This window comes from Pseudorasbora parva, chromosome 15 (genome assembly GCF_024679245.1).
Source record: "Pseudorasbora parva isolate DD20220531a chromosome 15, ASM2467924v1, whole genome shotgun sequence".
NCBI lineage: Eukaryota > Metazoa > Chordata > Actinopteri > Cypriniformes > Gobionidae > Pseudorasbora > Pseudorasbora parva.
Genome location: NC_090186.1, coordinates 19,872,538 through 19,887,491, shown reverse-complemented (window position 1 = coordinate 19,887,491; position 14,954 = coordinate 19,872,538). Strand labels below are relative to the sequence as shown.

At 36.7% G+C, this 14,954-nt stretch overlaps 1 protein-coding gene across 2 annotated transcripts in view; it reads right to left on the bottom strand.

The window, feature by feature from the left end:
- bcl11bb (BCL11 transcription factor B b) overlaps nt 1–13,539 on the bottom strand; it is a 42,788-nt gene extending 29,249 nt beyond the window's left edge. Inside the window, exons 1-2 of one of the 2 annotated variants that reach the window (XM_067417316.1) lie at nt 12,883–13,534; nt 3,785–4,144 (exon numbers count right to left, since the gene is read on the bottom strand). In XM_067417316.1, coding sequence (XP_067273417.1) covers nt 3,785–4,144; nt 12,883–12,946 — 424 coding nt within the window. In that variant the 5' untranslated portion in view covers nt 12,947–13,534. Of the gene's footprint in view, nt 1–3,784; nt 4,145–12,882 lie in introns of both variants that reach the window. The other variant, XM_067417317.1, reaches the window with a different exon arrangement.
- Nucleotides 13,540–14,954: the final 1,415 nt, after the last annotated feature.

The following is a 14,954-nucleotide window of genomic DNA, read 5'->3' as shown; positions in this document are numbered from 1 at the left end:
ATGCTCTGTTGCACAAAAAAGGGACTGCATTGCCTTCTGCAAGCCCTTCTCATGACGAAAATGACATTACATGGACAGCGCCCAGACCATCACGGAACGCAGATGGCTCAAGTACACTTAAGCATTTAAAACTACACTCTTAAACAAATATTCACCCCAAAAATTACAATAGTGTCATCATTTACTCACCCTTATTTCATCCCAGACCTATTTAATGTTTATTATTATTATTCCAAAAGAAAATGCAAGGATGATTTTCTGAGCTTGTTTTATACAAACAAAATGGATGCTGATCCATACTTGCAAAGCTCCGTGAAAAGTCTAAAAAGCAGGTACCCTTATTGAACTATTACAAGTCCTCCTAAAGTCAGCATGAAACACAAGTTGTGATCGTTTTTTCTATTCTATCATGAAGTATATCTGAGCAAAACACCTTTTTGTATGAGAAAGGGTAGGACTTGATTTTGTCCATTAGGAATTGATTGGATTGTTTTGCTTTGCTTTGCTATTGGTGGATATCATGTGAGTGGCACAGGGGAGTAATAAAACCCAAATAAATATTGCAGTATTCTATAAAAACAAGAATCCTCCGATTTGATTTCATGGCGACTTTAAAAGGTTAGTTCACCCAAAAATGAAAATTCTGTCATCATTTACTCACCCTCAGTTTGTTTTCAAACCTGTATGAGTTTCTTTGTTCTGCTCAACCCAAAAAAAGATATTTGGAAGAATGTTTGTAACCAAGCCAGGAGAGCAACCATTGACTATCATATAATTTTTCCCCTACTGTGGTAGTCATTGGTTGCTCTCTCTGCTTCGTTACAAACATTTTCCCAAATATATTATTTTGTGTTCAGCAGAACAAAGAAACTTATACAGGTTTGGAACAACTTGAGGGTGAGTAAATGGGTGCGTTTACATGCACACCAGTAAGCTGATAACTCCAAAAAAATCAGCTGATTGAAATAACCAGTTTTCCCCGTTTACATGCAAACCAGTAAACGGACAACACAAGTAAACCGCGTTTACATGACGATTTATAAACCTGGGTTACTCCTTGTAGTGACGTCAAAAATAATAATGTCCGTATATCTGACTCTGAGTTTTTCAAATGTTACGTCAGTTGTGATGTTAAATAAAGCGTGCACCGTATCAGCGGGAGATTTACGCCTCATACTATCCCTTATGCAGTTATAAAGCGTTTTGACTGAACCTCTTCTATTTCTGCTGCATGTGATGAGAATAACACATCTTAACAATTTTCTGGGTCTTAAACGAGTCTGCGTTTGTGATATATGTGCTTATTTCATGCAGACGCTAGCTCGCTCTGTCTGGATGCGTTTAAATCTGCTCTAAGTTTGCGTTTTTGTCCCCCATCACACATGAGCACTTCAATAAGCCAACAGAAAGCAGGTTAATGCGTTTTCATGCAGCGCGAAATCGAGGTAAGAGGAAGAAAACTACCTGTTCCGACCGGTTTATGCTTACGCCGTTTATGACATTACTCCGATAAAAGAAAACAGGTTACCGCGTCTACATGACCATGTTCATTGTCGGCTTATTTGGCATAATCGGCTTAAGAACGTGCATGTAAACACACCCAATGATGACAGAATTTTCATTTTTGGGTGAACTAACCCTTTAAGTCATTCAATTGTTTTGTGTGAAGAGCTGATAAAAATGTATCATTATGTTATTTAGAAATTACTATTCTCTTTCAAAGCTATTAATTTAAAATGGCACCTTAAACCCCTCATATCAGCTTTGATATCACTGAAACTATAGTGTCATTTTTTAAAACCTATAGCCATTTTGCCTAAGACAACCTGTCCTCCAAAAAAATACGACTCTATAGGTCGTTTTCCAAGCACTTTATTACGACCTATATTTACGTTTTAAAGTCATGCGCCCTCTAGCTGGTGTAAAAATAATGACAGTGTCGTGTTATGTCTGACGTCATGAACTGATTGTTACCAATCAAAATGCGTGTTCATTTTAATGCAGTGTCTGGACTTTTTACCACCATTTGTCATATTTCCATTTAGCAAAAATATATATTTTTTAATTTACAACTGCACCCACCCCATCCCTAAACCTACCCAGTGATTTATAGTGCATACACACTTTATGAGCACGTGTTCCCTGAGATCGAACTCACGATCACATGATCACATGTTGCTGTGTAATGCAATGCTTTACCAACTGAGCTATGCAAAACATGAAATATTAAGCAGATAAAAAGGAAAAATGCTTTAAAATGAAAGTGTCCTACTGTCAGTCTAGGAGCACAACTTTAGAAAAGCTCCTGTGCGTCCTATTTAATTAATCAAAATATTGTCGATAGGGGCGCAACTTTAGTAAACGCTCCTACGGGTCGTATTTCAAGGAAGTGACAAACAACCTATATAGGTGTATTGGTTGGAGAACATGTTGGTCTAAGTTCTCTCTTTGTGTTTCATGGAAGAAGAAAAAAGTAAAGGGTTTGAAATGACAAAATCCCTGTTTACCAAGCTAAATAAGTATCATTGTGTAGCAACTGAGACCAAATGTTAACCTTAGTTAACATATCAGGGATTATACTACATAGGAATGACCGCATTAGCTTGATAAAGATGTTTGTTTTTATATAAAATGTGTTTTCATGAAACTTATCTACACTACCAGTCAAAACTTTTTTGGTTTTTGAAATGTGTCTCTTATTCTCAAGGCTGCATTTATTTAATCTAAAATATAGGAAAAACAGTTTTGTGAAATCGTATTAATATTAAAAATGTAAGTATTTTAAAATGTACCAGTAATTTATCCCTGATGCCAAAGCAAAACATTTTTGCATCATTACTCCAGTCTTCAGTGTCTCATGATTCTTCAGAAATCATTCTAATATGCTGATTTGCTGCTCAAGAAAATGTTATGATCATTATCGATGTTTAAAAAAGGTTGTGCTGCTTCATATTTTTGTGGAAACTGTGACACACTACCATTAAAAAAAAAGAAAAAAAAAGAAAAAAAACACTAAAACCTTTCTTCAGCACAGACTCAAATGATCAAAAGTGAAAGTAAAGACCTTTAAAATGTTGCAAAAGATTTATATTTAAAATTATTTATATTTATATCCATCGAAGAATCCTATGTAGCAAATGATGAATGATTTCTGAAGGAGCATGTGACACTGAAGACACTGAGTAATAATCCTGAAAATGAAATTAAATATTAAAATATATTCAAACGGGAAAAAATTGTTATAAATTGCAATGATATTTTACTGTTTTTACTGTATGTTTGATCAAATAAATGCAGTCTTGGTTAGTATAAGTGGATTCTTTCAAAAACATTTAAAAGAAAATCTTAAAACCTGGTAATATAACATGAATATACTAATGTAGTAACCATCTAATAAAAGTAATATTTTCACTGAAAAATAAATGGTAACCGAAAAAAAAAGAAAGAAAAAAACTTTATGTGGCATAACGTCTAAATTAACTGATTTTATTCAAATAATGTTATTTAATTCGGTTAATTACCAAATTAACCTAAATAGCAAGTTAGCACTTTTTACAGTGTATCAAAATGTGTTTTTTAGTTATGTACTCTCTTCAACAGATCACATAGCTGAAGAACAGCAAAAAGGTTCTTTACAAGAAAATACTTTTAGTGTTACCCATTTCAAGTATACAAGTAAGAATCTTTGTGTGTCTGTGTTTGTAACTTCACAGACTTCTCTATCCTGCCAAGATTCAGACTATTAAACCTTCCCCTCCTCCATCCCTCAGTGTAAAACACCTACCTGTTGGGACGCCCTCCTGCTTGGGGCAGATTCCTCTGGCGGGCGTCAGTCGTTTCTCTTCCTCCTCTCCTGGCGTGACCTGGATCCCAACCTCCACGGGTCCAGATCTCCGGCACACTTCCACTCGCGGCGGTCTGGGGGACGGGGAGCCGTCGCAGTCAGAGGGTTTGTCGAAACAGACGCTGGGTCCGGGGCACAGTCTCCTCTTGTGCTCGATAAACACTAGAATATCTCCTAGGGGGAAGTTGGTTTGACACTGACCGCAGGTCAGCAGGTCACTCTCTCCGGCTCCGCCCACAGGGCTGGCTATGGAGCCCTCCGATGGGCACTGGTCCACCCCTGCATCATGATCTGGACCAGCTGAGGCGTGAAAGATGGAGGGAAAAATATCAATAGATGCATAGTTCTTTTAGGCACATTGTAGTTACTACTACTACTACTACTACTAATAATAATAATAATAATAATAATAATAATAATAATAATAATAATAATAATAATATGGATTGTAATAATCAATTTTAAGATGTAACAGCAAAATTTGATAGTTAGCCTTTTTCTGTTTTTCATATATTTTTTCATATATCCATTTTATTTATCATTGATAAAATCCATTATGGTCTAAGATAGTGTTTTGCTCATCTGAATCTTACGGGATACAAGTTTTAAATCCCCCACCAGAAGCCTTCGCTCAGCTAAGGAGCGGCGGATCGTGGTACCATCACAGAGAGACAATAAATCCTTTTCCAGAGCATTTTCATTCACCGTTCCTTGCTGGTGGAAGGATCTTCCCACCTCCGTCCGGAATGCTGAATTACTGACAACATTCAAAAGATAGCTTAAAAAGCAATCTCTTCTGCAAGCACTTAACCTCATCTTATAAAACGAAATAAAAAAAAATCCTCCCTATTCTAGCTTGTGATAATGTCCAAAACTTAGGATTTCAGGTACTTTATGTGTTTTTTCGCCTCTTTTTGATGGATTGCTTCCTGTATTCCTCAGTTGTAAGTCGCTTTGGATAAAAAAAGTCTGCTAAATGAGTAAATGTAAATGTAGTCAATACCAAATTATCAATAAAGGAAATCATCAAAGCTGTTCCTGTAACTTTATCAATGTTGTAAAAGGTATATGACAATTCACCAATGGCTGTCATTTGTGATTTGCAAAATAGGTGTGACTAAATACAACAGCGTGAACAACATTCCATGTTTGGCAAGTGCAGGTGAACATTATTTGATTTCCAAAAAATGTCAGAAGTTCCCCAACGGTAACCACATTCAAGTCCGGACTGAAAACATCTGTTTGCATTCTCAAATTAACCACTGTGCGGAATTAGTTTTTTTTTTTGTTACTGATTTTACTGATCTTGAGTTGAATCTTCAAACTCTTGTTTGGGCTGTCAAGCTCTAAAAGAGACCAAAAAAAAAAGCAAAATGAAAATTGGTGTATATATATCATACATATCAAGCACTATATTCCAAGTCTTCAGAAATAATGCCATAGCTTTTGTGGGGAATTTGTAACAGTCTGGTTTTCACAATCTTTGTATGCTGTTTTTTTTCCCCATTTATGGAGCTTGACGGTGAATTGTCATTTTGTGTAAAAGAGCTGAAGATTGAAGAATGAAGATTTTTCAAAAAAACTCCTTTTGATTTCAATGGAGAGAAAAAAAAACCTCCAAGTTGATGTTAGAGAGAGAAAATATATATTTTATATTTCACTTTATTTATTTTTTTCTTTATTATGACTGTTTAAAGCATTTTGAATTAACATCAATCAATCAATCAATCAATCAATATAGCGCTTTTACAATGATGATTGTTTCAAAGCAGCTTCACCGCGTTAAACAGTACAATATTGCAACAAAATTTGATTTGGCTACTATGATTTGGATAATTTATAGAATTAACATGTGTATTATATAAAATGTGCTATATAATTCATACAAATGCTTTGCTCTTGCTAGCCTGTCTTTAAAATAGTTGGTTTACCTAATTACATTGCCTGTCAGGTTTCTAAATGACAAATTGTTATTGGTGTGTCTGTGATTTTTGGTCTTCAGTTATTGTGAGAAGCAAATCTGTTTTTCAGTCTGGCTATCAAACTGGTCCAGACATGATTAACTTGCCTGTTGGGGAATTGTATGTACTGTAGACTCTACACACAGTAGACGACAAATGAGTTCTTTTAAACAACTTCATGGACCAAAGTGTTCAACACACATGCAAGCTATCCTCACAAATCACTGCGAGCTGAAAGTGTCCAAAAAGAGCAACTGGATAGAATCTGTTTATAAATATATATATATATATATATATATATATATATATATATATATATATATATATATATATATATATATATATATATATATATATATATATATATATATATCTCACGCTATTAGCGCTATTCACAAAGTCAAATCTAAGATCTCAAAACTGTCTCAAGCTTTTATTTGTGGAGCTGATGTGTCGATATGGTCCTCTGTGTCTGATTCTGTCCTCAAAAAGCTAAATTCACAGCTCACATAGCATAGGAGAACACCTGTGAGTTGAACAGTAAGATGAGTGGAGGGTGTGTGTGTGAGATTGTACAGTCGCAGTCTTGCAGTGGTATCTGTGTTTCCGGTCTACTTTTCTGCACGCTGGACGGATGTTGGAGAGGTGCACATGCACCGTACAGGTATATCGCAGCAGACAAACTAGCGCTCGCGAAAGCCGCAAAACAGCCTCAAAATACGCTCTCAGGCATGGGTCGCCTCGCATCGCAGGTGCACGTCGGGAACAGTGGTTAAGGAGCACCACAAACAGCCGTTCTCGCATGTGAAAACCAGCTACATCTTTATCAATTCCCTGCTTGGCATCTTAACACCCAAACTATTATCGATGACGAAACAGTCAACTATTTGCTGCGAAATGGATCTTACTCAACACACAAAACCGCAATGAGATACAAAACAGACTCAGAGAGAGAGAGAGAGAGAGAGAGAGAGAGAGAGAGAGAGAGAGAGAGAGAGAGAGAGAGAGAGAAAACAGCAGCAGTATGAGATCCGATAGCAAATCAACACCAGTCTCTGCCTGAGGGACAAACACTCTTGAACAGACACTGGTTGGCTGTAGGAGCCCTGGGAAGAGCGACAGTAACTTAACTCCTGCTGAATTTTTGACTCAGCACGCTGACCCACAATCCCTTGGGGCATTTACTGATAAATTGATATTTAGAGTTTATTTAAAACAATATTCTTGATCTGTATTAAATTTAGAAACTCTGCCATCATATAGTTCAGAGTTTCCCAAGATAACTGCAGGGGGTTTGTGAGTTGATGAAACGCTAATAATTACGTAAATCTAATGAGATGGGAAAATGGGGCTCCACAATTAATTGGAATAAAACAGTAACACGTCATTTGGTTACACTTTATAGTAACACTTTACTTTACTGTGTCCTTGTTACATTTGTCACATGTACTTACCATAGTAATAACAGAAAATGATGCATAATTACATGCAACTAACACTAAACTAAACCCTAATCCTACCCTAACCCTCTAATAAGTACAGGTAGTTACCTACTATTACTCAGTAATACATATATAATTACACTGTAATAATGACACCTTAAAATAAACTGTAACCAACTTTATTTTAAGGTGTCGTAGTTACATTGTACTCAAATAGCAATATTAACTAACTACATTTACTTACTATAGAGTTACAATTTATGTTTGGTTTATGGGTTAGTGACTTGTATATGCATAATGTACTGTTATGTAGTAATGTGTAATTACACCACCATAAAAAGTGTTACTGTCCTTGTTGCATGTTACAACTATAAAGTTTGCATAATGCAACTAACCCTAAACCAAACCTAATCTTAACCCTAACCCAAATTTAAGTACATGTATTTGATTAAAATTACTCAGTACTTAAATGTATAATTACAGTGTAACAAGGACAGCTTAAAATAAAGTGTAACCTAAACCTGCAATCACAATATAATTAATAAATATTGATCATTTTTTTCCTGTTTATCGTTGTAAAGCTGCTTTGAAACAGTCGTATTGTATAATGCACTACATAAATAAAGGAGAGTTGATTTGACTTGAAATATACTTTTAGATATAGTTTTCACATGAGATGAAATATCATATCACTTTCAAACTCATGACAAAATAATTGCACTATAATTTTTGGCATGCAGCCATATATATATATATATATATATATATATATATATATATATATATATATATATATATATATATATATATATATATATATATATATAAAACAACAAAACATTTTAATAAAACAGTTCCTTAAAAAAAGATTTACTATTTGATCTGTTTACTTGCATGCCATGTGACCAACATCAGAGAACCGTGATATGTGAATGTGTCATTAAATTGTTGAAAAATTGACTTGTGTAAATATTTTATGTCAAAGTGTTTCAGCTGACAGGAAAATTTAGGAACCCCTGATATGGTTTCGGCAGCATGTGATATCTCAACAGATATTAACTGACATCACATACACCGGGCCGCTGCCACACACTCGGCTGTCTGCAGCTCTCGCAGAGCAGAGCAGTGGAGTAATGCCAAGGAGGAGAACACAAACATCGTGGACTTGGAACTCATCCAATGCCACGGAACTGTGCGCGGAGGGTGAGCTGGGAGGCGTCGGCCGCCGCAGTCCCAAACAGGCCAGACGCAAGCAGCGGACACGACAGAACGAAGGTGGTTGTGGGAGCCACAGGTGTACAGCAGATGATGTGTGAGAGGAGTGATATTTCAATCAGATGCTGAAACATAAACCTTTAAAGTAAGTAAAGCTGATATATCATCACTTACATGCATCATCAGCTTACGATTTCAATAAATAATAATACTGTGGATTTACAGATTTGCTCACTATACAGTGGATTAAAAAATTCCATTATTAAAATCTTAGATATGCAATCGAATTCCAATCAGGAAATAAACAATCAATACAAAAATAAAAAAGAAACATAACGATGAGTAAGATTGATTTAAGATTCACAAGGGCACTAATGAAAAAAGCTCACTTATGACAACTATTTTGAACAGTCAGATTCTCAATGAATCCAAAAATAATCATCCAGTTTTGCACAAACTGAACAGTTCATTCAGCTAAAGTGCTTCTGTTATTAAAACAAAAGGATGGCATTTTCAGAAATCCATCTATGTTTTTAATCAACTTTTCACTCACACTGATAATATATTGAATAATAATAAAACAATAATAAAAAACACTAATAAAAATGTAGTGGTATCACTTTTGATGTAAAAAGAGAAAGATACATACTGATATATACTGAAAAGATATATCCTGAAAAGATACATACTGGAAAAAAAACATACTGAAAAGATATATACATATGCATAACAAACAATCTAAAAATTAAAAATCTTAAAAAAGGCAATAACCTTCATGAAAAAAGCATGTCTAGTCATCCTATTAAAACGCATTTTAATAATACTGTAGTAATTAGAGGAATTTGTGTTGAAAGCAAAGATAAACATTTATGATCTGGTCATTGAAAAAATCCATAATGATTCATAATAATTTTAATTCTATATAATGAATAATTTGAGGTCAAACCTATGGTTATGGCCCTGAATTAAAGCAATAATTATTTCAAGAAACACACAGCGGATGACAGGCTGCATCAAGCGCATTCAGCACAAAGATTGTGAGTGCTATATATTTGCGGAACTGTTAACAAGACGTGTGTGAAAAGATAATTTGTCGCGCTAAATTGTGATTTCTGGGCTCACCAGGTGCATTTACAGAAACAAAACAAAAAAATCCATCTGCAGACGTGCTTAATAATGCCTGTTTCTTATCTTCATTTAAGGCCTATACACTCTCAACTGCTTCTGGACGTGTGCCAAACTGACACGCACAATTCTGAAACGCACGTGTGCACTGACGGCTCTTCCGAACCCCCAAATTTCCCATAAAGCTGTGCATTTGGAAGCACAACCACAAACATTGTTTTAAAAAGTTAGTGGAGGTAAGGACGTGAAATGTTAAGGAGCACAGTGGGCACGGCGTCTATATTACTGCTCCCCAGGGTGAAGTCTATACTGCAATAAATTGAATTAATTACCTTTAGCGTAAGATAAGAGATTTATACTGAGCCTGTTGTGGGAATGATACACTTGGGAGGAGAGATAGCAATTTAGGGTATTAACCATTATAAATACAGTTATCACGTTTCCTGAAGGCAGTAATCAGATTCTCAAAGAAAACACACACACACTCACAAACATCCACCCTCTCGATCACTTTCCCTCTCGTAAGGACTTAGAGCACCCCCTATCAGCTTCAACCGTGCACACATACACTCCACTGAAGCTGTGCAAAACAGCAGATACGACACTCATAAAATAAACCGAAATATTGTGCAGCGGAACAGAGACTCGCCTATAATATTTGCCAAGTCAGGTCAAACGAGTCCGATCAGCGGGTAACCACACGTCCATCAAACAGCTCTCGGCTCGCACGGCCTGTGAAATAAGTTCTCTCAGTGGCTGTGCTAACACACACAAAGAGGGTGGACATCACCATAAAATCACTCCTTTAAAAAGCCAGCCAGTTGTAAAAGGCTGATGTGACCCTTTCCACTCTCAGAAATCAAAGGAGCTGTGGTCCAGTGGTTCATGATGACCAGCGGCCACTAAAAGATCATGGAAAACATCATGTGAACAGTCAAAGCAAGAATCGTTTTACATTTTAAGAGCCCGTAAGGGCCCTAATGGACGGCCCCCACCCACAAGCGACCCATCCAAAAGTCTCTGTGAAGCAGAGACAAACAACTCATGTAATGAATCATACGTGTTCACACAGTTTACATGCTTCATATGAAGAAAAGCTAATGAGTTTCACTGAGGCGGCGTTGCGGAAATCTAAATATGAGCGGTTTCGTCTCGAAGACTTCCTCAAGTGCCCCTATTTGCATCTACAAGAGCCCTGCCATTTTAGGTCGTGGCTCGTCTTTTTTAATGCGCACACCTGTACGTGTGCATGCGGGCGGAGAGTGCACCCCGCGTTTATTTCAAGTCGGGAAGTATGTTGATATTCCTGTTCCTTGGTTTTCTCTTTGAGTGTGATCTATAGGTCCTGTCGCTCTGGGCAGAATCTCTCTATTGTGCAACCTCCAGCTAACTGACATGTTTTGTGCCAAAGAGCATTGACATAGCCAAATGAGGGCACTTTGGTTTTCCCCTACAGACAGACACCCCAGAAAGGGCGAGATGATCTAGCCCGTGAAGGCTGGAATGGAGGGTGGCGTGCAAACCTGAGTCCACTTTAAAAAGTGTCGGTTTACGCTCTGTACACATGCGATAGAGTGTAAAGAGCACACAATGTAAACTGTACATTTGCCAAACGACACACACTACTGCCAGACTAATTATGTTTGAACTAAACACGCATTTGAGACACAGTATAATTATTCTGCTCAACACATTTGCACATACACTAGGCAGGTTTTGCTGTACAAACATACATATTTAAGTAAGCATGATACTTTTGTATTTATTGTTAATCACTACAACTGGAAAGAAACCAAAAACAAATAACTCTGAGGGAGAAATAAGTGAACTATCTGCTAAATAACCGCACCAGGCCACCGGCTCTCTATAAGCCCACCCACTCCTTTAACACATTTTCTCATCTCCTGTCTCTATGTTTTCTAAAACGGCAACATCAGCATCATTAACAGCATACAATTTGACGTGTAAAGACCATCTACTCACTTCTGAATCAGATATTGTTTTTAAGAAAAGGCACGCCTTCAGGTTGTACCCACATTCTCAGTGAAACCAGAAAAACCAAAATGAATAACAAGGAAAAAAGCACTGAGAAAAAAAAAAGTCAAGTTGCTAAGTTAGCTTAAAATTAAAATGTGTGAGGTCAGACAATAAAATGAATGAAAAAAGTTTCTTTCACAGCTGGAGCACGGGGAAATTCATATCAGTGATATGCAAAGTATTATTAATGCAAAAAAAAAACAATTCCTGGGCTACAATCATTGTTATAAACGCTTGTGAACATGCTATGAAGATTATATCACAGCCTACACTTCAGCTAATCTTTTTTTGTAAAAAATAAAAAATTAAAAAAATTAGAGGAATAAAGAAACTAGAGCAAAAGTAAACTTTTTTGTACTTGGCGCTTAAAGTTTTACTGGTGGAAATAGTGTGTAAAGCATTTGAGATAAAAGGATAAATTAAGGATGAACGTAAGGAGTGTGTTGTTTTGAATGATCAACATCAAAGTCCATGCATGTGATCCCTGATATTGTAAAACAGGGATTATAATAAAACTACACAACAAATTAAAAAACGTATAAGCAATTTGTTTTTGAACACCAGAATATTTAGCAAAGTTGGGCCTTAAACTACATAAAATAAATGTGATATGCCGCGCATGTGTGTGTGTGTGTGTGTGTGTGTGTGTGTGTGTGTGTGTGTGTGTGTGTGTGTGTGTGTGTGTGTGTGTGTGTGTGTGTGTGCGGTGTGTGTGTGTTGAGGGGGACAGAGCAGATGAGCGTGGTGGTCTCTCAGTATTTTGGATGAAAACTGTAATCTATGAATTATGTTTAGCACTTGGAGATTGTTCAAATTCATTTATTTGCACTAGTATCATTATGGTGATTGATTGACTTAAACAATAAAAACTAGCAGGCCGCAACTGTGGGTATAGATTTATCCATAAATTATACTTTAATAATAGGATAGTGCACAAAATAACATTTAGCAAAAATATAACTTATATATGGTTTATGAGCTAAAGATCATAAATGTGTAATGCACATGTGTAATACTGGCAGTTTTACATTAAAAAAAAAAGAAGCAAATCAGGTTTACTTACAAATATCAGTCTAACAAATAATAATTGCTGTTTTTGCTAGATATAAAAGAAAGAAAGAAAGAAAGAAAGAAAGAAAGAAAGAAAGAAAGAAAGAAAGAAAGAAAGAAAGAAAGAAAGAAAGAAAGAAAGAAAGAAAGAAAAAGAAAGTTGTCATATTGATGAGTGCGTTGAAGGTGACAGAGGTCTTGTACTCACTCGGTAGGTTCTCCCTCTGTGTGAGGGACAGATGCTGTGGGTTGCCTTGCTTCCGTCGGGACATCGCCCCGCATTTACAGCAGCATCTCACGGACACTCGGACTAATGCGCGCGCTCCCGAAGCTCTCCAAACTTTCCCCCACAGTCCAGGTACTGTTCCACTGCGCTCGCGGGCTGTTCTAGTCGTTATCGCGGCACAAACTTGCACTTGTACTCTGTGAACAGACTAAAATGTCCTCGGCTGTAACTAAGTGCCACTTAACCCGAGACAGCGGTGCGAGAAAATCACTCCGGCTCGCAGCAGCTCATTTAACCTCTGACAACATCGATTCCAGAACACTGTCTTTAAATGCACGTATTCTTTCTTGAAAAGTCCTAAAACATCTGTTGTCCAGTTATAATGGAAATCCAAGATCCGTGGACGGCGGGCTCGCCAGGTGAGCGAAGTCTTTGGCACAGTCCTCCATGTGCGCTTGGCATCAGAGCGCAGAATGGCTCAACCTCTGAAGACAACACCTCCTCTCCAGATCAATCAGGACCCGAGCAATTACGTCTAGCGTTCACGCTCCTCTCAGGGAGGACCCAGAGCCTGTGTCTCTCTGTCTGTGTGTGTTTGTGTGTGTGTGTGTGTGGCAGGGGTTGCCTCTGAAGAATGGAATGGGATTCAAGTTCAAGTACGGACGTGATGTGACGTGTGGCGCTGGGGGCGACTAGTGGCGGCAGTCTGGGTACAGAGGGGTCTCCATGCCCACCAGCAATGAGCGGTGCAAGTATCGGGAGCAAAAAAAAAAAAAAAAAAAAAAAAAAAACTTAGAATAAAATGTCAACTTTGGCAGCAAGAAATTCACCGACATTAAGGTTGGCAACGTTTTAGACACTACGTGATGGTATGTTGGCGCTCGTTTGTTACAATTTAAACCAGTCTATGTTTTATTAAAATAAATAATATTGAATCATGCTTAAACTACTAAAATCTGAATTGTACCTTAAACTATAGCCTAGCTTACTGATATAACCACCATAAACAGAAGAGCACATGTATGCTAAATTAAAGGTTAAAAGAGCTACAAACAACATCATAGTAACACATGACGCTTAGTAAAACAATGCAATAAACACTGCACAACACAATGTACATAAAACACTCAAATGTAGCCTTTATAACTGATGACGAATAAAAGAGCCTAATAAAAGTGATGCGTCACGCAGGGACTCCTGGAACGTCATTTCAGAGATTTACACCCTAAATTATGAGGTGAAATGAATGTAACGTTTTACGAGAACATGTCATTTTGTTATTAAAATGAACATTTTAAATTTTACCATAGGCTAGGCCTATTCGTGGTAATTCATAGCCATAACTTTTCAAATTTATTTTACAGTAACAATAAATGTAGGCTATTGGCAGGTTAAATCTTGTTCACCGTATATGTGTAGCGTTTTCGTATTTTTCCGTTAGAACACTGAACATTTTTAAGTACAATCAACTTGGCTGTATAAGTCATTTCAATTTAAATTACATCAAAGTGACTTTTTTGAATCTTGTATAATTTATAGGCCTATGTAAAAACAAATACACCTGAAAGCTTTTTACAATGTGGGAAGATGCTGTAGGCCTATTTATGTATTTAAAAATTGTGCTACAAAATTATAAGAAAATGTATATTTTTAAGATCATCTTTTGCTTTATTTTACTAAATAATTAATGATTAAACTAATCTGTGGACTACTCACTGCATATCCCATATGCTCAGATTTAAGGTATAATCTTGAGTGCAATAGGCCCCCTGCACGTGTTTGTCCTTTGTCATTTAAGACAATAGCGCCACCTGATGGTCTTCGATGGTACTGAAGAGTCTTCAATGAGGTAGAGGTAAGGTAGGACAGGTTTCACGACAGACGCCACATCTGCACATATACAGGGAAAAGTACTGCTAAAAACAATACAAGGGCTAGTTGTCACATGCGCTGTATTAGTTTATTGTTACTATAGGATTTTGAATTAAGTCCAATAGTCTCAAAAAACGTATTGGGAATCTTAGACTTAAAGGGTTAGATCACCCAAAAATGAA